At 41.8% G+C, this 26,936-nt stretch overlaps 2 protein-coding genes and 1 long non-coding RNA gene across 3 annotated transcripts; all 3 read right to left on the minus strand.

Annotated features, from left to right (window-relative positions):
• Nucleotides 1-9,494: 9,494 nt before the first annotated feature.
• On the minus strand, nt 9,495-12,892 carry LOC143891534 (uncharacterized). The gene is made up of 4 exons (XM_077396034.1): nt 12,674-12,892; nt 11,615-12,070; nt 10,658-11,491; nt 9,495-10,013 (listed from the first exon to the last, which is right to left on the minus strand). The coding sequence occupies exons 1-4, from the start codon at nt 12,890-12,892 to the stop codon at nt 9,495-9,497; spliced, it is 2,028 nt and encodes a 675-aa protein (XP_077252149.1).
• A 24-nt stretch (nt 12,893-12,916) lies between these two features.
• On the minus strand, nt 12,917-13,288 carry LOC143891548 (uncharacterized). The gene has a single exon (XM_077396039.1). It carries the CDS (start codon nt 13,286-13,288, stop codon nt 12,917-12,919), a length of 372 nt encoding a protein of 123 aa, XP_077252154.1.
• A 4,816-nt stretch (nt 13,289-18,104) lies between these two features.
• On the minus strand, nt 18,105-25,429 carry LOC143884701 (uncharacterized). The gene is made up of 3 exons (XR_013253042.1): nt 25,326-25,429; nt 23,779-23,819; nt 18,105-18,513 (listed from the first exon to the last, which is right to left on the minus strand). It is a non-coding gene; the product is annotated as an uncharacterized LOC143884701 (long non-coding RNA).
• Nucleotides 25,430-26,936: the final 1,507 nt, after the last annotated feature.

The raw sequence follows: 26,936 nt of genomic DNA on the forward strand, positions 1-26,936 counted from the left end.
AAACACATCTGATAATGTGCCATTCTTGATAACAAGTCCATAAAGTTGACAACACAATTGCACATTTTCTAAACTTAAGCAGGCATTGATCACACTTGCCGCAATTTCCATATCTGGTTTCAGTCCTTCGATCAAGCTCCATTGCTTTGAATGAATCCAAACCCTCCACAATTTTCATATTTTGGCAGAATCCCATGGTCATGGAGCCCTAGGCAACCAAGTCTCTTTCCTAAATTGTATTAAAAACTGAATTAGCTTCTTCAATTCTTCCACATTTAGCATGCATTGTCAACAGGGCACTCCGCACAGCTATGTTAGTCGAGGCCGCCAGACTTTTCACCAGTTCTCCATGAACTCTCCACCCAAAATCATATAAACCAGTCATATTACAAGCAGAATAATATTTGAAATTGTGAAAGAATTTAGTCTTAATTCGCTTAATCTCATCCGATTATAAATCTCGAAAGCTTCATTTACATTATCATTACAAACATAAGCAGATATCATAGCATTCCTTAACTCAATTCCTCTATTAGACATACTATCAAACAATTTGTTTACTTCTTCAACTAACACACATTTTCCATACATTGCCAATAGAGAAGTGCAGACGTAAGGATCATCAAAAAACCCATCTTTATCACATTGAAATGAACCTCCTTTTCAATAATCATAGCCTCTCCATATGAACATGCTGTTAAAACACTCGAAAACATCGAAGACCAACTTCAAAACACAGGTTCTTCAGAAGTTCGAATAGTACCAAACTTTGCTCCCAGCTACCAATCTGATAATACACCACCCCACCCCACCCCCCGCCGCCCCAATCATGGCAGTCAAAGCAAAGCTGTTTTTGTCCACCAATTTGTCAAACACTTGACGGGCATAAAATAGCCGCCGGCATTTCATAATACATGCTTATAAATGTAATACCCAAGCAAGTATCATGATCCAAAGCATTCCTAACAACATAACCATGAATTTGCTTCGCATTATCTAAACCAAAATACTCACTACGAGCCCAAGCATTATAATGGTTACTCGTCTTTTCTGATGCCTAAAATGTGCATCCGATGAAAAGAAAAGAGGACCCCATCCTTATAGGGACCGTTAGGATACACGGATTTTAGAATCCAAGTTTTTAGTTTGAAAACAGTGAAAAAGAGGGTTCATGTTCAAGCTGTTGTATGCTGTCCTGACAGCATTTCTTGGATTTTAAGTGAGAAATTCAGGTTTTAAAAATCTGTCCTACATCTTGAGATTTCAAAAACCTGGAAATATGGGAGGATCTGCTACTCTCTTGCTGAGGGAAAGAAGGGTGAAAGAAGGGTGAGAAGTCAAAAACGACGGCTGGTCCGCTTCTTCTCTCATCTCTTAGCTACAATTTTGAAGAAATCCCGGATTCTAAAATCCGCATAACCAAACGGCCTCTTAATTAATACTCATTCTCAGACATTTTCACAAACACATGGGTGGCATTATCAATTGAACATGTTTTCCTGTGCATGCTGATCAAAGCACTTGCAATGTAAGAATGGACTAAAGACCCATTTGAATGATAGGGAAGCACAGGTCTTGAGGAGGGAAGGGAAGGAAAATCTGTCTGGTTTTAGGGAGGAATGATCAAAGCACGGGTCCGCACGACAACAGGGGCACGAGCAAGGTCAGCCATTCTCTTGGTACGAGCCATACCTATCCCAACAATAGCAAACACTAGTAAGGCTCCAGGTCATAAAATACCTGCATAATAATAATAATAATTGGAAGGTAGTAAAAATACAATTTGCCTAAGGTACTACAGGTTCTTAAACCTATTGCTCTCATACCACTTTAACTGTCACGCCCCGAACCCAAAATTCGAGGTAAGGCGCACGTGACAGCCGCTGCACGCCCATAGGGTCGCCCCCACAAGCATGCAAGGCTCCTTTACAATCAACTATTCTCAACATTCAGAGCAACTAATAAATGCGGAAATTTTAGTCTCAATTAAAGCTCAAATGAAATACATATATAGATTGGGTCCATAAGTCTAAATCCAAACAATTCTTATTAGACAACAATCACCTTAGTAAAGTAACAAAAGTCTCTAACTCGAATAATGAAAGAAAGCAAGAAATTTCCTAAGCTCCAATCCAAGTGCCTGATCTCAGCAAGTCTACTGTCGCTCCTCTGTATCTGAAAATTGTTAAACCACATAATGAGCTAATAGCCCAGCCGGTTTTCCAAATCCAAGCCAGCTAATAGGAAAATGAAAACAATGCTGGTGCGGAAAAGAAGTAACATGCCATAAAATTTAGCCAATGCAGAAATTGATAAGAATTAAGAAAATCATTTCTACATAAGCTATATAAGAAAAATACATGTTTTTACAAAAACAGTTCGAACCACTCGGTTATGCAGTTTTCCACTTTGAAATCAATGACAAAGAATATATATTTTCAAACACTTGGTTTTGCATTTTTCCACTTGGAAATCAAATACTTAACAGTCTTCTCTGTGGCCAATTTCCAACCTTATTGGCAAGTAGCGTAACCCAAGGCGAACACTCGTTCGCAGGACTCACAGGTCCAAAAGCGCGCAATGTAATATTATCAATAGCCAGAGGACTCCCTACTGGCCGCCCGAGATCAACCTTACTGGCAGATAAAATTTGACCGGTCTACGTGATCATGTCCAGTGTACTCACCCACTGGCAGGTTGGGCACTTGATCCCCACCAGAGATCAACCTTACTGGCGGAAATCCATTCCATACCAAGACTGTATACAAATATAGAGAGAAGCAATTTAATGTTTGCAATACCGTGCCATAAATTTTGTAGACGTTTCAAACCATTGGGGGCTCCCCCGTTCCAAACCATTGAAACCATATCATATATAAAATGCTTTTCAATAGTGTTTCATGAACTTGAGTTTCCAAAAATCATGTTAGTCACAAAGCTCTTTTCTTATTTTTGTATAGATAAGGAAGCATGTTAAGACTAAAGCATTTCATGGATAATGGCAATTCAATCATTTGGAATGACATGCTAAAAGAAAACAGTGAGAAACCTTTTCAAAACAAGTTCCATGTAATGAACTGTAATAAAAGCTTGCAACAAATCTAAGTATATGAAATATACATAATACACTGACATAGGGTAGGATCACCTACCTCAAGCAAAATCTCCAAAATTTCATTTGCAAGGTTAGGTCCACGAAGAAGATCTTCCTAAAGCTTAGATAAATATGGAGTAAAGTACGTGGCTGAAATCATATAAAATCTTAGAGTTATATAGGATTTCTTAGGGTGTGAATTACACCCAAGAACATTAGCTATACGAATTTTTTGTAATAATTCCACTTACCCGAAATTTTGGTTATGAAAAATAAGGCACACAACTGTTAACATGCTTCCAAAACAAGCGTAGTGGTTGATGGAGACAATTCCCAAAAACTGGTTTGCCAATGCAAAAAAGTCAGCCTGATTAGGAACTTGTGGCTGCTATATTAGCGGGGATTCGCCAACGGATGGAGTTATTTTGGGCGAGTTCCAATGGTATTATAAAACCTCAGTCAATTTGTGAACATCCACTAACAAGAATGTGACTTTTATAATATGTTTGCAGGTTTATCAAAATCCGGATGATGAAGGACAACAAGGGCTTCAAATGGATCAGAGAAGTGTCTTCTTGGACTAAGGAGCTCCCGGATGAATTTCAGCAGCTTATGGATCTTAGAACAAATCAACAAATGGCAAAGAATTCCATTGCAAAGGCTGGGTTAGAAGGGGAAATAATATAGTTCCTGGCTCTTCCAAAACTCACAACCACTTATTTTCAATGTAGAGGTTTTCCATAGTTGCATACCATCTATAAAGGCACTCTTATTAGAAGGTACAACAAAATGAGTCAGCCACTACCAATAGGTTTCTTCTCTTATTCTAACAAAAATAGAATCCCATCTAACTATGGAAGTAAAGTCCACCAATTAGCATAGGAAATAGCTAATTTCCAAACGCCACAGTTGTCACACAACATTTCCAACAGCAACATTCCAAGATGTATGGTTCGGATGCTACAATTGCTATGCAAGGACATCAAAAAGAATGTTGACCGGTCCATTTGCAAATCCAAATTGGAAGTCACTCCTTAGTTGCTTAATAAAATAAGATGTCCTAGCAATAATTTAGGGATTATGATGTGCTAATTAGGCTAATTCAAACCATCCATCCATTCAAATTACCCACCCATTCAACTGATAAAGACACCCTTTCAAAGAAAATTCACAAGCTTTATTTTGGTAATGACACCCATTATAAGCAATTACCCATATGCTCAACTATGATAATGACACCCGTTCCAAACAATTAGTTGTAAGCTAAATTTTGGTAACGACACCCATTAGAAAACAAATAGCCATAATTTAAATTTGATAAGGACAACTATATATAAAAAAAAATTTATCACTTGGAACCGGGTATTACAAACATGCTGTTAAAACACTCGAAAACATCGAAGACTAACTTCAAAACACACGTTCTTCAGAAGTTTGAATAGTACCAAACTTTGCTCCCAGCTACCAATCTGATAATACACCACCCCACGCAATCCCCCGCCGCCCCAACCATGGCATTCAAAGCAAACCTGTTTTTGTCAACCAATTTGTCAAACACTTGACGGCCATCAAAGAGCCGCCGGCGTTTCGTAATACATGCTTATAAATGCAAAACCCAAGTAAGTGTCATGATCCAAAGCATTCCTAACAATATAACCATGAATTTGGTTCGCATTATCTAGACCAAAATATTCACTACGAGCCCAAGCATTATAATGGGTACTCTATCTTTTCTGACTCCTAAGATGTGCATCCGATGAAAAGAAAAGAGGACCCCAGCCTAATAACCATAGGGGAAGTGGCTATCAATCATGGATTTCAAGTGACATCTTTTAGGGACCGTTTGGATACACGGATTTTAGAATCCAGGTTTTTAGTTTGAAAACAGTGTAAGAGAGGGTTCATGATCAAGTTGTTGTATGCTACAATTTTGAAGAAATCCCGGATTCTAAAATCCGCATATCCAAACGGCCTCTTAATGAATACTCATTCTCAGACATTTTCACAAACACATGGGTGGCATTATCAATTGAACATGTTTTCCTGTACATGCTGATCAAACCACTTGCAATATAAGAATGGACTGAAGACCCATTTGAATGATAGGGAAGCACAGGTCGTGAGGAGGGAAGGGAAGGAAAATCTGTCTGGTTTTAGGGAGGAATGAATTGTTAGTAAATTGGAGGAATTTTCATGAAAATAGAAAATTGAAATCCATGCCATTGTCACAAGAATCTGGACTGGAGTGTGAATGGGTAAGGGGGAAAATAGAAGATTTGTCAAACGCAAAAGTGGAAAAAAAAAAAAAAGAGGTCCTGCCAATCTCCTGCTTACCAATAAAAATACACATTTAGAATGCCCTTGGGTCCGAAACATTTATCCTTCACTTTGCCTAAGCAAGTACTTGTTCAATGCTTATTTAAGTACCAGCATTAGTATTAGAACTCTTTGACGTATGTGATCAAAAGACAAGCATAGCATGCATTCAAAATAAATCCACACTATTCCCAATGGTCAAAAATGGTTTCATTTGAATGTCATTTTCCTTGAATTGAAACAATACTTTTGGCCACCACGATTTCTTTTTTTCAGGGGATTATTAGTTTGCTAGAGGGAAAGAATTTGAGGGGTCTAGGGGTGAAGAGATAGAAGGCGAGCTTTGGCGCAATAGTAAGGTTGGACCTTTGTGACCTAGTGGTCACGGATTCGAGTCACGGAAACAGCCTCTCTGCAAAGCAGGAGTAAGACTGTGTACATCTAACCCTCCCCAGACCAAGCAATGGCGAGCGCCATGCACTGGGCCGCCCCTTTTTTTGTAGTGAAAGAGATGGAGCTAAGTAGCGGAAAACAGGAAAAACAAAACAAATTTTCCCTGCAAAGAACTAAATGGCTTCCAAGTTCCAATCATGGGCCTAAGGGCAATGTGATGTCAAACCATTTAAGTTGCCCATGGGCCTCATCAACTCATTCCACTATTGGCAACTGCATTAGACTCTTCAATTCAATTAATTTTGGATCCGATTATAGTTATTATTAACCATCTAGAATTCAATTAAGATTTGACTCCAAAGAATATTTAATCGATTTAGACGCTGTTTGGACTACAAGAAAATATTTCTGATGGAAAATCATTTCCTCGGAAATATTTTTCTTTCCAAAATTTAGAGGGACATGATAGGGTTTTTGTTAATTTAGAAGCATATTATTATATATTGAAAGTGGTCTCAGCGACACACTTTTTAAGATACTGCTGTTGGATCAAATATCAAGGGCGGCACTTCTATCGTGCCACTATACCAATCTACATGGTCATTCACCATATAATTTCTCGACATTTTAGCAGTTGTCGATTTCTTGGAGGATAGAGATGAGCTTAGTGCGAGTCAAAGGCTTCACGTAGAACACGTCAATTCCAGCCCCTATGAATAGCTGCCTCGGTCTGCAAGTTTCCGCTCACCCCCACAATCATGCTTCCCTATCACATGAAAAAAAATCTAAATATTTAAGGGAAATATATATGGAGACACGAATTTCATCTTCTATCAAAGTTAACCCAAATAGCACTAGTAATATTGAAAAGTTTACTAAAATAGGAGCATATTATTACTTTATTAAATAATATGGGCACTTCTGTTAAAATATATATGGAAGCAAGATTTTCATCTTCTATCAGGGTTAACCCAAATAGCACAACTAACATTGAAAATACTATAGTAGGGGCATATTTATTACATTATTAAATAATATGGGCATTTCTGTTATAGAAAAATGCATCTTTGAAAAGAAGACAGAATCGAGAGGCAAATTTGTGTCACATGCGTATCTTCTTTGCATTTCTGTTATTAAAATAAATCAAATCATAAACGTAAACATTTTCATGAAAATTGAGTAGGGGGGTGGGGGTAGTGATGTTGCTGAAGCGTCGACAACGTTTCTCCCTGGCCGGGCCGTGGAGGTCATCGCTAGAGCACGGATGGAGGCCATCCCTAAGTATAACATGCGGGCTTTAATTGAGGAAAATCACCTCACCGAGTCTATGCTGGGGGACATTAGAGATAAATATTGTGTGCCCCCAAGATTTGAGCTGAGGGCGGCTATAGAGGGAGATAGGGCCTGTAACGAGAGTCAGGACCTCTATATCTATGAGGAGTCGTTGAGAGCAGGACTTTGATTCCCTTTGCACCCGTTCTTTACAGCGGTGCTCCGATACTACGGACTGGCCCCAGCCCAGGTTGCTCCGAACTCATGGAGGTTACTGACTGGGTTTTTGTACCTTGTCCACGGCCGGCTAGAGAGGAGCGTGACCTTGCCGCTATTCCGCGCTTGTGCACATCTGAAGAGACACAAGGAGGGGGGCTGAATTTATATTAGCCAGCGCCCTGATTTGAAAATAATTACTGGCATCCCCTCGTCGATACATACGTGGAAGAATAGGTTCTTCTACGTCGAGGATAAGGGAGCCAGTGAGGCCTGGCCGGTCCCTTTAGTGTGGGACACTCCGGATACCACCGGACTGAGTCGCAAACCGCTTCTTGAGGGTGAAGATGCGAGGACATTCGCCTTGATGCGGAAGGAGGTTGAACGAACAGGCATCATCTACTGTTCGGACTTTTCAGGAGAAAATATCTTGGTCGGACTTGGTATAAGTACCACGACTCCGGCACGTATGTAGCTAGACTTGTCTCAAAATCTGCTGCTTTTTGTTTATTTGTTTCTGACTGTTTGCTTACTTGCAGAAATGAAGAAACAATCAATAGTCGAGAAGATAAGGCAAGGAGCCCAGCCAAGGGTGCAGGAAGGGGCTCAACAGGCAATTCAAGAGCGCCAAAAGAGAAAGGCGTCTGAGCTGGCGAGCCCGGCCCCGTCACGAGACACTGCGCCACACCCGGCTCAGAAGGCAAAAACCACAATGAAGCTAGTGGGCCCCTTTGCTCAGGGAGGTGGTTCCTCTAAATCTGGTGGCACATCCACTGGAACTGGGGCTGGAGCCCGTCCTCCTGTGAGGTCGAGTGACAACATTTTTCGGCCCAATTGGGCCGTTCAGAAGGACGATACCGGGCTGGGCGAGAGTCGAGTAGCGGCTGAGATCGTGAGCAAATGTATCCTTGGAAAGGACAAGCAACAGGTCATCCACGAGCCGCCGGCTACTGGCGAGGAGGCGGTGTTCTCTTCACTCTATCAGGTAATGAATTTGTTTACTTTCTGTCCGTCTTTTGCTTTCTTCCTATACTGATGCTTGTTTCTCTGTAGATTGGAATATACTACAACGATCTCAAGGAGAAGAGCCAGAAGTTCTCCGAAGCCATCACCAAATCCGAAGAGGTGAACGGAAAGCTGGCCACTGAGGTCAAGGAGCTCCAAACGAGTATCGGACGGGTGGAGGCTGAGAAGAAGTTACTGGCGGAGGATTTGGCCTTCGAAAGGCAGAAGTTGGACAAGGCTGCCGAGGCCATGGACGCCCAGAGGAGGAGGGCCAAAGAGAGGCAGGAAGTGGCAGTAAAGGGGGCCGTCGAGGCGAAAGAGGCCGAACTCTTCAGCCTGTCGAGTGAGGCTTATAGTCTTGGGTATTACGAATGCCTCCAGGAACTCCAGGCGTGCAACCCGAACTTGGTGATGGCTAATCTGACTCTTCCTTCCAGGCCGACGATTGTTGACGAGGAGCCAGAGGCCCCTGCCGATACTGCTGCTGATACCGCTGTTGACACTGCCACCATCCCAGATGCCTCTTAGTATTTCTTTCTCCTTTTTGTAGTGGTCTTTGAGACCCTAGGATCTCTTGTTTGTTCTGTTGTTTTTCTTTCTTTTTTTGACGGCCTTTAAGGCCAACTCTGTAATGGTCCTCGAGGCCCTACATTTTGATGAATGAAATTATATTTGTCCATATTTGTTTCTCCTGCCTCTGATAAGCTTTAGCTGAGTAACTTATCCGGCTTGCCCCCTAGTTTTAATAACCTGGGATTTAGGCGGTGGAATGCACCCATGTTTCCTAAGCTGGGTTTCCAGAGAGTACCCAAGTTTACGAACTGGGTTTCCAGAGAGTACCCAAGTTTTGCGAACTGGGTTTCCAGAGAGTACCCAATTTTTGTGAACTGGGTTTTTAGAAAGTGCCCAAGTTTTATGAACTGGGTTTCCAGAGAGTACCCAAGTTTTTGTGAACTGGGTTTCCAGAGAGTACCCAAGTTTTGTGAACTGGGTTTCCAGAGAGTACCCAAGTTTACGAACTGGGTTTCCAGAGAGTACCCAAGTTTACGAACTGGGTTTCCAGAGAGTACCCAAGTTTTATGAACTGGGTTTCCAGATATAAGTGATAAGAGAAAGTCTAGATCTGCAAAAAGGATCATTTATTCATATTAATGTAAACGTAATTTTACAAAATCACCTATCAAGCCGGGCGACGTGTCTACTGATAATATTTCCTAAGGTTTTTGGCGTTCCATGCGTGGAGTAACAAACGCTCCTCCAATGTCTCTAGCTTGTAGCTTTCTGGGCGGATGACTTCTTTCACTCGATATGGCCCCTCCCAAGTCGGGGAAAGTTTCCCGATTTTAGTTGGTTGGGATACTGCTGCCCTCCTCAGGACTAAATCTCCTGTTCGGAATTCTCTGGGGCGTATCTTGGAGTCATGATAGTTGGATACTTTCTGTTTGTAAGCGGCGACTCGGATTCGAGATTCTTCCCGGATCTCTTCTAGTAAGTCGAGATTGGCGCGGAGCCCGTCACTATTAAGCTGCTCGTTGAAGCTGGTGACTATGGGAGACGGAGTGCCTATGTCAACCGGTATCACAGCCTCTGTTCCGAAGGAGAGGTTGAATGGCGATTCACGAGTTGGCGTACGAGGAGTAGTACGGTACGCCCATAGAACGTGATAGAGCTCCTCTGCCCATCGACCAGCTTTTTCATCCAGTCTTTTCTTTATCCCCTGAAGCAGGATTCTATTAGTCACTTCCGTTTGCCCATTGGTCTGGGGGTGAGCTACTGAAGTGAACCTCTGTTCAATCTTTAGGTCAGAGCAGAACTTCCGAAAGTTCCGACAGTCGAACTGTTTGCCGTTGTCCGTTATCAAGGCACGGGGAATCCCAAATCGGCAAACTACTGATTTCCAGAAGAAGTTCTGCACATTTTGCTCTGTGATCTGTGCTAGAGGTTCTGCCTCCACCCACTTAGTGAAATAGTCGATCGCCACTACCACGAACGTGCGCTTTCCAGAGGCCGGTGGGAAAGGGCCTAGGATGTCCATCCCCCATACTGCAAAGGGGAGTGGACTGATAATTGGAGCCATTGCTACGGCGGGCTGGTGGATGGTGGGAGAGAATTTCTGACACCTCTCACACCTTTTAACCAGACCCAGCGCGTTCTGCCTTATAGTGGGCCAATACAGACCTCTGAGCAGCACTTTTATTGCCAGGGCTTTGCCCCCAGATGCTCTCAACAGATCCCTTCATGCGTCTCTTGTAGTGCATACGCGGCGTCGCCCGGCCTGAGGCACTTTAAGTATGGGAGAGTATGAGATCTCTTATACAAGATGTCACTGCTGAGGGAGAATCGGGCAGCTCTCTGTATCACCTTGCGGGCTTCCTTTTTATCCTCAGGGAGTTTACCATTGCGCAGATAATTGATGATCTCGTCCATCCAGCACGGCTCATTCCCGACCTGCATTATTTTCGCGGCTTCACTCTCTATACTCAATCTCTGTAGAAACTCCATACATATGCTTCCAAGAGCGGTGTACCCGGAGGCGGCTAGTTTCGACAGCACATCTGCCTTGGCATTTTCTGTCCTGGGGATTCTGATGACCTCAAAACTTTTGAACTTGCTGGCGAGTAGGCGAACCTTGGCAAGGTACTTGATCATACGCTCGTCTCGAGCTTCGTATACTCCCTGAATCTGGTTTGCGACTAGCTGAGAATCGCAGTATGCTTTTAAGTCCCGGGCGCCGGTTTGGATTGCGAGGCTCATTCCGGCGAGGAGAGCTTCATATTCTGCCTCGTTGTTGAATGTGCGGAATCCAAACCTCAGGGCGTAATCTGCAGTGAAGTCGTCAGGCCCAGTGAGGACGAGGCCGGCTCCACAGCCACTCTTATTCGAAGACCCGTCGACATGTACTTCCCAGATTAGTGAGCTGGCTATGGAGTCCTGCTCGGCTGGCAGATGAACGATTTCTGTTTCAGCTCCCTCCGCTATACATTCTTTAGGAGCTGATTTTTCCACCACTGGGAGCTGCACAGCTTCAGAATCGACGAACTGCTGGGGGATGGTGCACTCGGCCATGAAGTCGGCCAGTACTTGAGCCTTGATGGCTGGCCTAGGTGCGTACTGGATATCGAACTCGCTTAGCTCCACGGCCCACTTCACCAGTCGCCCGGAGATATCTGGTCGATGTAGTACTTGCCGGAGTGGCTGATCAGTCAGGACTTTTATGGTGTGGGCTTGAAAGTACGGCCTTAACTTCCTGGCCGCCATTACCAGCGCGTAAGCCAATTTCTCGACCCACTGGTACCTTGTTTCTGCGTCGTGAAGAACCTTGCTGACATAATAAATAGGTTTTTGCTGTCGGTGCTCTTCGCGGACAAGGACAGCTGCCAGAGCTGTGGAGCTAATGGAGAGATATAAAAATAGCTCCTCACCCGGCTCCGGCTTTGTTAGTAGTGGTGGGGAGGACAAGTACTTCTTCAACTCCTCGAATGCGGTCTGGCATTCCTCCGTCCAGGGCGTAGTCTTGAGTCCTCTGACTGCGCTGAAGAAAGGCAGGCACCTCTCCGCGGACTTGGAGATAAAGCGCCCCAGTGCGGCTATCATTCCCGTGAGCCGCTGGACTTCTCTGATAGTTTTTGGGGCAGTGAGCTCCATCACAGCTTTGATCTTCTCTGGATTCGCTTCTATCCCTCGTTGGCTTACCATGAACCCCAAAAAATTTCCTGAGCTGACTCCGAAAGTGCACTTGGTGGGGTTAAGCTTCATGCTGTGCTTTTTCAGCATCTGAAATGTTTCTCTGAGATCAGATACATGATCCTGCGCACTGCGACTTTTGACCAGCATGTCGTCCACATAGACTTCCATGTTGCGGCCGATCTGGTGCTGAAAGAGTCTGTTCACCAGCCTTTGGTAAGTAGCTCCGGCGTTTTTGAGGCCGAAGGGCATAACACGGTAACAATAAGTCCCTTGATCTGTGACGAAGGAGGTCTTTGGTATATCTGATTCGTACATTCTGATCTGGTTGTATCCGGAGAAGGCGTCCATGAAGCTCAACAATTTGTGACCCACAGTGGCGTCGATAAGTTGATCGATCTTTGGGAGCGGATAGCTGTCCTTGGGGCAGGCTTTGTTTAGATCGGTGAAGTCGACGCAGGTCCTCCATTTTCCGTTAGTCTTCTTGACTAGAACTACGTTTGCCAACCAGTCCGGGTATCGAATCTCTCGGATGAAGTCAGCTTTCAGAAGCCTCTCCACTTCTTCTTTTATTGCCTGTCGCCTTTCAAAAGTGAAATGCCTTCTCTTCTGCTTAACCGGTCTACAGGTTGAATCAACACCAAGTCTGTGCGTGCTGATCTCTGGGTCAATGCCGGGCATATCAGCAGGAACCCATGCAAAGACATCTGCATTGTCATGGAGAAACTCGGTGAGCTGGTGCTGAATGCTGCCGCTGAGAGAGGAACCGATCAGGGCGACCTTTTCCTTATCTCCTGGGCACAGCGGAATGGAGATGAGGTCTTCAGTGGGTTGAGTCCCCCTGAGCTCGTCCCTTACATCGAGTAGTTCGATGGGTAGTGATTCCACCGCGTTTTTGCCTTTAAGTGCCATCGCATAGCACTCCCTGGACTGAGGTTAATCCCCTCGAACTTCCCCCACGCCATTGGGCGTTATGAACTTCATCTTTTGGTGGTAGGCCGAAGTTACTGCACGAATTTGGTTCTGGCCAGGACGTCCTAGGATAGCATTATAGACTGAAGTGGCCCTTACTACTAGAAAATTGATCATGGCGAACGCCTGACAGGGTGGGTCTCCGACAAGGACTGGGAGCTCGATCTGCTCCACTACTTTCACGACCTCTCCGGAGAAGCCAAAAAGGTCTGAGTTCGCTGGCTTCAGGCGGTCATCGCCTATCATCATTTTCTCGAAGGCATGATAGTACAAGATGTCCGCCGAGCTCCCATTGTCCACGAGGATTTTCTTTACTTCCCAGTTAGCGACGAGCATGGTTAAAACCAGTGCATCGTCATGAGGCAGTATCAGATCGTCCAGGTTTGCATCGGAGAAAGAGATCTCATTCTCTGTTCTTGTCTTCTTGTTGGTTGTGTGCACGGCGTTGATCCGTCGTGCATACGCCTTGCGAGCAGTGGAGGACGTGCCCCTAACAGCAGGTCCACCCATGATTGTACCAATGACCCCCCTTGGCCGAGTCCGTGGTGCCTCTGGCTGTGTGCTGGCCAGGGGAGGGGTTTTATTCCGAGCAGGGGGCGGCTGTGATCTTCGAGGGCTGCGGCCTTGGGGGCTCTTTTCTCTCCACTCTTGCTTGTGGCCGTCAGTTCGGATATACTTTTTCAAATAACCCCGGCCGATCAGCTGTTCAATTTCCTCTTTGAGCTGCCAACACTCATCCGTGTCGTGACCGTGGTCCTTATGGAACCGACAGTATTTTGATGGATTTCTCCTGTTTCCTTTGGAGATCATTCTAGCAGGCCACTTCACGAATTCCTCTTCGCTGATCGCAGCCAATATATGTTTTCTGGAGGTGTTGAGAGGTGTGAAGTTCTCTTCTCTTCTTTGCGGAAGTGGAGACTTCTCTCTTCTGGGAGGTTTATCCTCCCTGCGCTGCTTGGTGGGGTTTTTCTCTTCAGAGGTTATCCTCCGATTTGAGTTAAGAGCTGCCAGTGTTTCTTCCACTGTTATGTACTCCTCTGCCCCGGCCATGAGGTCTGCCAGTGAGTGCGGGTTTTGTCGAGCTACAGTCCGACGGAAATCATTAGACCTGGCACCCGCGAGGAGCGCATTCATAGCTGCTGAGGGATCTAGGTTTGGCACTTGGAGTGCCTCCCTGTTGAAGCGGCGGACGAATACTTTCAGGGGCTCATTGTCGTCCTGTCGCAAGGCCATCAGGGATGCTGTCGTTTTCCTCGGCCTGCGGCTACTCATGAAGTGGCGGACCAGATCCTCTCCAAAGTCATCAAAATTGCTGATGGAGTTCGGTTTGATCCTGGAGTACCAGTCTCTCGCCGCGCCAGTTAGCGTCGTTGGGAACGCTCTGCAAATGAAACCGTCGGAGGAGCCGTGGAGGAGCATCATTGTTCTGAATGTCTCCAAATGGTCTACGGGGTCGGTAGTCCCGTCGTACTGCGGGACGGCGGGCATTTTAAACCCTCTGGGTGCTGGGGCACCCAGGACATCATCAGTGAACGGCGTTCTGCTTGAGAACGCCCTGGAGGCGGACCGGCCTTGATCCTTCGCCAGCTCCTTTATTCGGTGGTCCATTTCCTCCATTCTCTGTAGGAGCGGATCCGTTATATGTTCCACGGACCTGATTCTTCCCACAGATCGGCTCGCCGCTTAGCCGGACTGGCTCTCCGGACTCCTACGACGAGATCGGGACTTCACTGGCGGTGCACGATCTTTATGAGCTCGGCGCCTTTGTGCGGAGCGGGACCGTGACCTTTGACGGCGGTGAGGCTCTGCTTGAGCATGCCTCACTGTGGGGTGATGGACTTGTCTGGTGGAGTGGTGAGTTCGATCCTCTACATGGCGCGATGACTCTCCCCTGTGGATGTCTGGGCTTCCTGGATGGATTGTGGAGCTTCTGGAAGAGGTTGGGGAGGTGTCTGAAGCAGTTACTGGTACTGCCCAACGAGAGCTGTCATTTGTTGAAAAAGATCTTGAACCTGCTCCGGAGTGGGCAGGGGATTCAGGTGTTCTGAGCTAGCAGGGCTCTGCTCGGCTGTAGCAGAAGCTGCTACCACCAGCGAGGCAATTCGCTCACTCCGGGTCCTGCGAGGTAGCACGGCTTGGTCAGTCCGTGCAGAGGGTATCCGCGCACTCTTGCGCCCTGCCATTTTTGTGAGATGTCTGAGAACAGCTTTTAGTTCTGCGGTCCCACGGATGGCGCCAATCTGTTAGACCGAAAATCGGTAACATGTACGACAGTGACGTAAGAGCTGAGCTGGAAGACCAGAGGAGCTGAGTCCTGCGGGACCGGAGTGAAGGGGGGAGCGAAGTGGCTGAGTCCTGCTGTGAGGGCTGAGTTCTGCACAAGGCAAGCGAGGTCAGAAGACCAACCCGGGTTTTACTCCGGACAGGCCCTTCGACACTCAAGTCAGTATAAGCAGGAGTGCAGAGCTAGTCTTAAGAGTTTTGGGTGGTGAGAGGGTTTTTCGTATTACCTGTTGATTTAAGCTTTGAACCCCTTTTTATAGGGGAAAACCTGGTGAGGAGGTGTCCTGGACAGATGGCGGCCTGTGAGAGGCTGGAGTTCACCTACTCCAGGACAGGTGGTGACCTGTAAGAGGCTGGCGCTCACCTACTCCAGGACAGGTGGCGGCTTGTAAGAGGCTGGAGCTCACCTACTCCAGGACAGGTGGTGACCTGTAAGAGGCTGGAGCTCACCTACTCCAGGACAGGTGGCGGCCTATAAGAGGCTGGAGCTTACCTACTCTGGGACAGGTGGCGGCCTGTAAGAGGCTGGAGCTTTTCACCCCATCAGGTACAAATGATTCCCACCCACTAATTTTAACACTCTCACCCATGTCATTCTCTCTCTTTCCCATTGAGATTAGAATCTATTATCATTGAAGAACTACTTTTAATTGGATGCCCTATTTCCTTCCATGTAAGTTTGGCTTTAAGTATATACTTTCATCACTAATCAATGATCTGTTATTTTCATCACTAATCTATTATCATCACATCCATATGATAATTGCTTGCTATTGTTGCCAAAATGAGTCGTGTATTATTTTTCTTATGCAATATGTAGTATTTAAAATTAGCATTCCAAATTCCAATCAATTCATTCGTTCATCGCTTTGGGTTGTTAAAACTTCAGTCTCACCTATAAATTTATCTGTGACATCAATCAAACCCTTTTTACACCTGATCAAAGGACGCTAAGCCACTTCCTTCTCTTGTGGCTATGATTTCAGGTTCAGGTACCAAAAGATTTACGTGTGACTGCAAGTTCAAATAGCAAACAAAGCACCTATAGCTATTGTATAGAGTTCCATAAAAAGAAATTGTCACTGGAATACTGAAGGGCATGCGGTCTTGGTGCCAGAGGTAGTAAGAAAGGATTCAAAGAGTTCCCATTGGGGCTTGGAAGAGAAGCTAGGATTTATTTTTTCCGCATTTAGGCTTGCTATCTAAGGATTCATGTTGAGAACAGCCCCATTGGGTAAGGTATACTATACAAACATATTAGTAAATCCTATACTATACAAGCATAGTAGTAAATCCTAGGGATTTATTTAGACGGGAACACATGTTAATTTTCTTCCATTAATAGTTATTTTATTGCAGAGCCCTTTTGTGGACTTATTTTTCTAGTAGAGACTCAAAGCTGCGTTAATTTTGAGTGTAATAATCAGTATTGGACTTGAAATTGTAGAATTTGAAGCATGAAAGCAATTTGTGAACAATATAAGTGTGTGCTACTGGTAATACCCTCATAAATAGGAATTGCTTTGGATACAAACCATATGGCTAATGTATATGTTCTTAGACCTATTACAGTTAAAGCACAAATCATGGTTACAAAATTTATAGGAGAAAATGAGGGCCTTCCACTGGTTTAGTCGCCTGCCGCTATACACAGTCTCCCACCACCATACATTCGATTTACAAAATATATCGAAAACACAGTTTTTATATGGTGTAAGGCCTGACAACAATACGGTAGAGGTACCACCCTTATATTAGATAGAACAGCATCTCACTTTTTGAGAAGCTTCTGTTGAATCAAATATGAAGGTTGGTACCTCCACCGTACAAGGGCCTTACACCCCCAAAACACAAATCATCTTATTTTTTCTTTCCTATATAATTTGACATGAAATTGTATAGTTCGAATCACAAAAACAGGTTGTGAAGAGCATAAGATATGTGCTACTGGTTATACCTTACAGAATTTCTTCGATCACTACTTTTATATGCTTGTCATGCTTAGCAATGTTCCCGACTATTAAGCAAAGAAGTGTCCCATTGTGCTGTACATTTGATGGGGTGAGTTCTTGATGTGTATTTGTGGATTAGGATCCCTTTTAGGGCCCGTTTGGATGCCGAGAAGATTTTGATTTTGATTTCTCACATTTGCAGCCCTTTTTGTGTTGTGATTTGGATCCGGATCAAATCCATTCATTTCCAAATCAGAAACTGACAGTGAAAAACTATCAGATTTCCAAATATGCTGTGGAAATCCTATGGCAGTTTCCTTCACCCTCTTTGCTCATCAACCTCTCCCCCAGTAGGACCCCATTCCCTCTCTGTCTCCCTCAACATGAGGTGGCAGATCTATTCGTTTTGTATTCAAAACTCAATTCTAAATCCAAATACAAAATATGAGGTATCCAAACGGGCCCTTATAGTATTTCAGGAATCTATTCTTGACTAGTATGGGGGATTAGGATTCCTTTTATGGTATTTCGTGAAGCTAAGAGGTGGTGGAACTTGCTCTTCTTATTTTTAACATTGAATATGATTTTTCGGCAGGTATTTCGAAAAAAATCTGCACGTTATCTTCTATTGTTCTTTATTATTTACACAGTTTATCCTAGAATTGTGAAACACCCTTGCGGGTCCATATCTCAGCATATGATCCGATATCTTCATACTTGATTTTTGAATTTGCATGTGAAAAGAATTAATAGTGTCATTATCAGCTCAAAAAAATAGATAATATAAAAGTATGCAGTTAGCAAGTATTGTTCTAGAAAGGAAAGATGCAAATGCTTTAGATTCAGCTCCGATATCAGGTCCTTTTTAAGTTGATTGAGATGACCTTCCTACCTTACTGTTCCATTCTATTGAAAAATGTAGCACTCATAAGTTCCAAATCTATTTCAGTCCCTTTTTAAAATTTAATGAAGAAATCTATAATGCGGGAACATTTGCCACAAGTCTCTCATAGTTTCATTCACTTTTTCCATTATCGCACGGGTTCACACACACACATATGGGATTTGCTAGGGACCATCACTAAAGGTGGCACACCGTGGGGACCCACACATTTGGTTGCCGATTTCTTGGATGAGAGAGATGGGCTTAGAGCCAGAATTCGTCTATGCCGGCGTCCGTGAACAAGAGAAATGAGCTTAGAGCGAGTCATAGGCTTCACTATAACTCGTCAACTCCGGCCTCCGTCAACAATTATTTCTTAGAACTTCGTGAGTTTCCGCTGACACCCACTATCTTGCTCTTGACGCCCATTCTCCTCATCATTCCTATCACATGAAAAAAATCTCAATATTTGAAGGGAAAATATATGAAGATACATCTTCTGTCAAGATTAACCCAAATAGCCCAAGTAATATTAAAAAGTATACTAAAGTTGGAGCATGTTTGTTAGTTTATTAAATAATATGGGCACTTCTGGTAAAAAAAATGCATCTTTGAAAAGAAGATAGAATAGAGAGGGAAATCTACGTCACACACATTTCTTCTTTGCATTTCTCTTATTAAAATAAATCAAATCATAAACATAAATGTTTTCACGAAAATTATGGGTATTTTGTTCATTTAGGCACTATTTTGAGAAGCCAAATGATACAGGCATGAAGACAACTTGTCACATATGCTTTAACCGGCTCTTAAAGGCGGTACAAAGCTATTTGGGAAATGTAAAACTGGTTAAGCATATAGGACAAGGTGAGATTATGCATATTATTAAAACACGGTTGTGCTGATATTGTTTTCCTTTGATAATTGATTTTGAGTACAAAATTGTTGTACTCAAAATTAGATGTCGTGTTACGAGGGTAAGTTTCTAGACATTTTATCATTGAGTTTGATGTGATGGAATTACAGTTTTTTTCCATAACTAGCTTTTGCATAGGATGAGACACATAGCCCATGGAAAGAATTGTTATTCAATTTTATCCCTACAGATGTATAGCTGAATCCAAATGAAGATCCCGCAACAAAGAATGAAATGTCAATCCATGATGGCATCTCGATACTCAAAATTACATGTCGTTACGAGGTAAGTTTATAGTCATTTTATCAATGAGTTTTATGTGATGGAATGACAGCTAAGAATGTATCTATTAATAAATTCACCCACCCACCCCTATTTATTCTTATTTACTCACCCGTGTAGAATCTTCAAAAATTTCTGCAATTAGCAGTCTATTACATCTCCCATAATCGCATCTAACCATACTTTTATTCCGTTACAATTGTATTTTCACACCCCAATCAATATCATTTATAATAGGAAACAAATCTAATAGATATATATGGACAAATCCTCTCCCTCTCCCTCCTCCCCCCCCCCCCCCCCCACACACACACAAAAAAAAACTAATCGCATCTAACCATACTATAATTAATCCGTTACAATTGTATTTTCACACCCCAATTGATATCATTTATAACAAGAAACAAATATAATCGATATGGATGAATCCTCTCTCCCTCTAAAAGCCATATGTTGCCTCCATGGCGCTATATTCTCCTTCCTCTTCAAATCCACCGTTACATGCTAAATGACCTTCATCAATCATTCTTCAAAAATGCCTCACCCACCATAACTACACCTAACCTCAACACATTCACCATTGTTTGCATTGAATGAATTACAACCTCTATATAATAAGATACGATGGAACCAAGAATCCTTCCACTTCTATTCCACTACTTATTTCATGTGTCATTCACACCTCGTTTTGTAATGGTTAGAGGGCTGAGGTGGACACCCTCTCCTTCCTCCACAGTCCTGTGTCTGCCACTTCAGCACCTCCAACAGCTTAAGAACGTATCTATTATTAAATTCACGCACCCCCACCCCCGCCCATTTATTCTTATTTACCCACCCGTTTCCAATCTTCAAAAATTCCTGCAATTAACAGTCTATTAAATCTCCCATAATCGCAAAAAAAGAGAATAGAACATAGAAATAAAATGAACTAAATTAGAATTGGCAACATATTTTTGACAAACTTTAGAAGTTTCCACAAATAGATTAGAAGAGTACCTTGAACATCCAATAGAGACGTGTGATGTTTATTAGAGGAGTACCTTGAACATACAATAGAGACGCGTGATGTTTATTAGAGGAGCACCTTTGGAGTTCCCCTGATTTAGGAATCATCAAAGCATTAAAACACTGAACTTTTTATTATTGGTGTCTCGTGATGTTTATTAGAGTAACCTTTCCTATTCAAATAACCCCTACTAATTTCACCCAAGATGCTAAAGAAAGCACAACCCATTTCTACATAATTCCATCCACCCGTACCCTTCGAAATCTAATACTCAATATTAATTGATATTAATCAAAGATCGATATTTATGAATTTCTTTTTAAACCCAACCCCGTCCGTTAGGTTTGACTCAACCGAAGTTTTTATAGATATATTACATTACTTTTCCTATTACTAACGTTTCCTCTTCGACACCCACATCCGGTATAATAAGGGTCTCCATGGAGCTGTGTTAAAACGAGTATGTCCTCTTCGCCTCCAAGAAAATAGGAGGTCTCTTTTCAGCACCTGTCGCTGCCTTACCCAAAAGCATTCCGACGACTTATTGGGCACCCAAAAAGGTTTGAGAACGCCTAGAAATTTCGGCAAAGGGGCACACTCTGTGAAGATCCTCAAAACTGAACGACTCCTTCTCGATGTCGACAGAAACAAGTGGCAAATTTCCAATCACGCCGAAGAAATGATCAGATGCAATATGCATATTGCTACTATGCGGGGATTCCGGCATGACGGAGTCTGACAATGTGTCGAACTCTTTCCCTTCCAGAAATTGATAGGTAAAAAGAAAGAAAACCGCCCTTAAACCAGAAATGTCATTCTTCTCCTTCCAGTACTTGCAAGTCCTGCAAACATGGCCAACCTCGAAGATATCTTGGAGCTTCAAGGTGGCGAGTTCGTTGTTTGTTATTGCATTCCGTTTAGGGAGGGGGGGAGGTTTTTTTGCGTATCAGAGAGAGAAGGGAAAGAGTGTACAGATTCCAAAGGTGAAAAAAAAGAAAATGGTCGTCGGTGGGATGCATCCAGGAAATCTCCTCTATTTTGCTTTTTTTTTCATTTCTATTCGGCCAATGTATGTTGATTTTTACCAAATATTTAGGTTGAGCAGACCAAACTTATTTTTCAGAGAAAACAAATATCTATGATTTTTATGATTTTACGGGTTTTCTGCACTGTTTGAATTTGAACCATCCTGAAACCTCTCTGTCCTGGAGTTTTGTCCGACTCTTATTCCTCACATAATCTATACTATGCCAAATGATATTTCTACCACCGTTCTCTGAATTCACGCGAAGCAAAAAGGTTCTAAAAATGCAGTCATTTTTACGAAAATACATAAGTTGATGACAATGCTGGAAAGTGGTAGAAGCATGACCTAATGTGTACCATGTATACATACCTTTGTCACATGTGCATGTGGAGCTAAACCCAAAGACATGTAGACATGTTTGTGAAAAGTTCTAACTGCATCCTAAATGTACATACACAAGCATGTAATTGTGATGGGTATATGTAATCTTCTGAAAAAGCATTAAGTACACAAGTGAGGGCACTTAAATGTATTGTTGCATAACAAATATGATCGTGGGGAATTAGACGTCAATGCATTCCAAGCACAGCTTGCGTCCCACATAAGGGCCTGTTGATCTAGTGGACCACGATTATGAGATGTCTGTGAGAGCTTAAGGCCTACTAAAATCAAAGATTTAGCTTCTATAGAAGGAACTTAAATGTGAACCAACATATCAATGAGCTAGGATCAACCCAGTGCTAACAACAATGGGCCGGAATTGTTCGCCTGTTGTGTATCAAATGACCCGATCACATTCACTTCGAACACATAGGTTGCAAAAAAGATATGTTTAGAAGAGAGACAAATGACCTCTTTAAGCACCTCTTAACATTATTTGAAGCTAAATGTACAGTTACCCCCACATAATCAGATGATCTAAACCATTCATGTTTGCTGATGTTCCTTGTTTCCATGTTTTTTTTAAGCTTCATTTGATTGTGACGCTTTTGAATTCATCCAAACATTTGTGACTTACTGCCACGTCAAGATCTTAATTTCCCTGAGAAAGGTCCCTGGTAGCAAAGACCCTTACAACAACCGCATTCAAGAAAACAAAACCAACAAAATCCAATCAGCAATCAGGTCTGGGATCCTAGCTCATTGATATGTTAGTTCAATGATCTAGGAGGGGGTGAAGTGCTTGGTGAGTTGGTTATGATTTTTCCTGAAGAAAATGGGCAGGTAATGGGCTTAATTGTATTTTTCTGATATCATTGATTTAGCTCTACAGGAGATGATTCTAAAAGCATAAATCCTTAGATGGGTTTTTTATTTTCATGGCTAATATTTGTGTTGTAAAGGAGAATCTATTTTTCTTGATTCTTTTCTTGCTTTTTATAGGATGTCTCGGGAACCATGGAGGAGAAGGTTCGATAATTGTTTGATGAAGATAATTTTCTTCCTTACAATCTGAGGGGTGTTTCTGAAACCATGGGAAGATTTCTATAGTCGGTCTTTCCTTTTTCCACTTTTCAAATTGTTTTTTTTTTATTTTCTTATTTTTCTGTTGGAAATTTTAAAAAATTTGAAAAATCAAAAGTGCTTTTGCGTTGTCTTTAAAATTTAGAGGGAAATATTCAAAATTTGATTTCCCTTTTATTTCAAAAGCTAGTGACTTTTGAGTGCTTTTTTCGGTTTAAATGAAAAATAAATAAATCTTTTTAATGCCTAAAACAGTTTCCATTTTACCCCATTAATTGCTAAACGTTTGTTTTTTAATGGCACCACAAACGGTTATGATAATAACACCTATTAAAGTTGCAAAACCGTTTCATCTCTAACGGTCACAGATATGAATGTTGGAAGAGAAACGTTTCATCCCGATTGGGTTATGACAAAGGTCTTGGGAAACATTAACCTAATTTTTTTACTGCGATTTTTAAAATCTTATTTATTTGTATTTTTTTCATTCTTCGCTATAGGACAATCCAAAACCAACCTGGCTGGATTTTGGAAATCAAGTTAGATGGTTTGAATTAGGGTTGAGAGATTTAGAGGCAGTTTGGGTTAGGGTTGAGCCTTCCCGACTAGAGGTTCATAATGGGTCGGATTAGGATTGAGATAATGCAACCTTGGGTTAGGCTAGGGTTGCAGTAATTGCCTTTTATTGCTGATAGTAAAAGTGGATTTTGCAGGCAAGCCTTCTTTCAGAATTAGGGTTAGATGGGTTGTCTTTTATTATTTATAGAGCATTAATTATTAGAGCTCCAACTGTGCTCAAAATTAGAATAGAAGATTTTTAGAAGGAATGCATGATATCTAGTTAATAATGAACTCCTAATTAAAATAATCTTATCGAGACTAATGCACGTATCCAAAGAGGCCCTAGTATTCTTAGCATTAGCATTGATGGATACAGATAATATTAAAAAGAAAAAAAGAAATCTACCCTACTCCATCCACATATAAAAGCGCAAAGAAGTTTAGATTCGTACCTCTTTTTCCTATATCACCTGATCCATTCAACATGTTATTCCTGTCAATTGGAATTTACATATAAGCACCAGGAAACAAAAAAGACAATGGTATTTTCATCTCTTATTTCAGTTACTTCTACCATCTCTCTTTTACTCAAACTCGTTTGTTAGAGCTTCAATTAACTAGTTAGAATGAATGAAGGAATTTTAAGAGAGCAGCGAAAGAATAAAAAAAATGATTGGCATGGCCAATTGTATTTATATAATATTATTAATGGAAAGTGATATTTCCACACTCTTTTCATTTTCATGCTTTCTGTTAGGTAGAAACAAAAGGGTGAAGATAGGATTTACTCTCATGTAAGCTTGCTTAGAATGAAAAATATTAGATGGTCATTAAAGCATATCTGCATGTAATTAATCCTGACATAAGGTAACAGTGTGATGTGTGATGTGTGATGTGAAACCATCTAAGCTAAACTCCAAATCTAGAGAGATGTGATATGAAACTACATGTGATGGGTTTCCTTTTCAAAATTTAGAGGGAAATAATATGATTGTGTTTGCTTTAGTAGTAGGAAGAGCCGACATCCGATTGTTCAGAGATGGGAGGCTCCGCCTATTGAAATGTTCAAAATTAACTTTGATGGGTCGAGTATTGGGAACCCGGGCCCGGCCGGTGTTGGTGGGTTGTGTCGGGATGCTTGTGGTGAAGTTATATGGGCTTTTGCCGGCCCTCTTGGAGTTTGTGATGCCTCGGAGGCCGAGGTGAGGGCGGTTTATCATGGCATAAAAAGGCTTGAGAGAGATAGCATGGATACCACTATTGTGGAGGGAGATTCTTTGAATGTGATTAAATGGTTGAAGGGGTTGGTGTCGCCTCCTTGGAGATTTTCTTCTATTTTTTATGAAATAGATGATTTAATTGCAGGCTCATCTATTGTTTTCAATCATGTTCGGCGATCTGCTAATGGGGAGGCGGACTCCTTGGCTAGAAGTGGGGTTAGGAGGTTGGAGTTGGAGTGGTTTGACTTCCTCCCTCCCTGAGATTTGTCTTTCTTGTTATTGTTGTTTTATTTTCTTGTAATTTTGGTTGAGGCCCACCTCGGTCCCCTTCCTTTTTAATGAATTCATCTTGCCATTTCAAAAAAAAAAAAAAAATATATATATATATATATATATATATATATATATATATATATATATATATATATATATATATATATATGATTGTGATCAGTTTAGTAGAATATCATCATAAACTGAAGGTTCTTTTAGATAAAAATTGAATATCGTTGGTTCAAATTATCTTTTTTAGTGTGTGAAAAGGGATTTGCTAGGGACTTTCACATAAAGGCATTTGTGATCTGTTTTTCTAACTTGGGTTCTTCCCCAATCTCATGAAAAAATTTCTACAAAAATTATTTTTTCCTCCGCGATTGGAACTTAGATATTGAAAGACTCTGTGGACAAAAACAAATAAATAATTGAAAATGGGCTAAAAACAAATAAAGTAAAAGAAGGGGAAAAATGAAGGTGAATCCAAGAATCGATTAAACTCTTACCATCTGAAGAGAACTCCACCATCGTTTTTTCTTCCTCATCTCCTCTTTTCTTCTCTTTTTTCTCTCAACCCTAATCTCGAATAAGAAAAGAGGTGGTGAACTTATCAGCTTATAGTATTCTCAACGACAGTGATATTTCCACCCCCTTTCAACATTTTCACGATTTTCTAGGTACCGACAAGAAAGGTGTGGAGATATAATTTTTCCTTAGAATCAAAAGTATTGGACCCCATGCAGCGGACCAGCTGTCGTGAATCTGCTCACCATTTAGAGTTATTTTTCACGAAAGATTAAGAAAGGGAGATGATATTTTCACCCTCTGTGAAGTACGCATGCACCCCCTTTATAACTTGAACTGTGGGCAACTTTAACGCTTTTTGACGTCAAATCACGTTAAAAAATTCATTGGATGGCCCCATTTGTAAATAGGCCATTCCTGAAAAATCATCTCCATATGATAATCTTAACTCGTGAAATTTAAAATTCCAAAAAATTAAAGTATGTGAACCAAACCATAAAATTTAAAATTTAAGAAAAAATATTTTGCAGAAAACTTTCTTGAAAAGTTCTACTTTTAAAGAAAGAATGGATGCACCAATATGAAGCTTTAAAACACTGTGGTCAGATGAGAGAGCTTTTGACATGGAGAAGAAAGGGGCCATACCAGTTTGCCATTTCGGTCCGATGAAGAAGCAGCTATTTCTAATAATGCCTGATGAGAGTGATGCCAACTAGTTATCTGATTTTTAATTATTCATCTTCTAATTAGCTATTACCTAGTTAGAAAAATGGATATTGGGTAGCAAACTTTGTTACCATTGCCTAGGATTCTTTCCTATTAATTATGTAGGTAAGAAGGAGATTTAGCTAGGACTCTTATCGAGTGTGAATGTTGCATATCACCTCTTATGATTAAAAAAAGTTGAAATTTTCTATTTTGAAGAAAATGAAAAATCATCTCTTTCTCTCTATATTCTTCATATTCTCCAGTGTTCTTGAGACTATCCATAGATATGGGAATATTTTAGTCTCTTTTACAAGTGTCGTATAAGGGAAAGATCCTAAACAATTGTGCCATCTTTGAGCAAGTCACCAAGTGTCGTAATAGGAAAAGTTCCCGGAAAATTATGTTATCTTAGAGAAAAGACTTTAGAATGGAACCATTTCGACTTTTTTCGTCAAGGTGGTGTGGCGTCATACAATGAAATTTTGCCATGCTAACTAGTTGTCTGCTAAATTTTTAATTCAATTTTAAAATCTAGAAGTTGTTTTTTTGTTTTCTTTCTATTTTTGCAATACGCCAATCCAAAACCAACCTGGCCCAATTTTGAAAATCGGGTTAGATGGGTTGGATTAGGGTTGAGAGATTTAGAGGCGGGTTAGGTTACGGTTTACCCTTCACAATCCGAGCTTCATATTGGGTCGGGTTAGGTTTGAGATAATGCTATGTTGGGTTGGGTTAGGGATGAGGTAATTGTCTTTTATTGCTGATGGTAAAAGTAGATTTTAAGTGAGCAATCTCAAGCTCAAAGCCCTCTTTTGGAACGGTTTAGATGGGTTACCTTTTATTGTTTATAAAGCATTGATTATTAGTGCTCCAATTATATTCAA

Source organism: Tasmannia lanceolata, unplaced genomic scaffold, assembly GCF_043159265.1.
Source record: "Tasmannia lanceolata isolate RefF3 unplaced genomic scaffold, GAP_Taslan_0.1 ptg000002l, whole genome shotgun sequence".
Taxonomy (NCBI): Eukaryota; Viridiplantae; Streptophyta; class Magnoliopsida; order Canellales; family Winteraceae; genus Tasmannia; species Tasmannia lanceolata.

What these genes read in the sequence shown, in the direction of transcription:
- LOC143891548 (XM_077396039.1), bottom strand. Translation starts at nt 13,288, where the DNA reads ATGCTCGTCGCTAACTGGGAAGTAAAGAAAATCCTCGTGGACAATGGG.
- LOC143891534 (XM_077396034.1), bottom strand. Translation starts at nt 12,892, where the DNA reads ATGGCACTTAAAGGCAAAAACGCGGTGGAATCACTACCCATCGAACTA. An exon ending in ATGCAGATGTCTTTGCATGG is followed by an intron (nt 12,071 to 12,673) that starts GTTCCTGCTGAT and finishes GAAACATTTCAG; the next exon opens with ATGCTGAAAAAGCACAGCAT. An exon ending in CTATTTATTATGTCAGCAAG is followed by an intron (nt 11,492 to 11,614) that starts GTTCTTCACGAC and finishes CTGACTGATCAG; the next exon opens with CCACTCCGGCAAGTACTACA.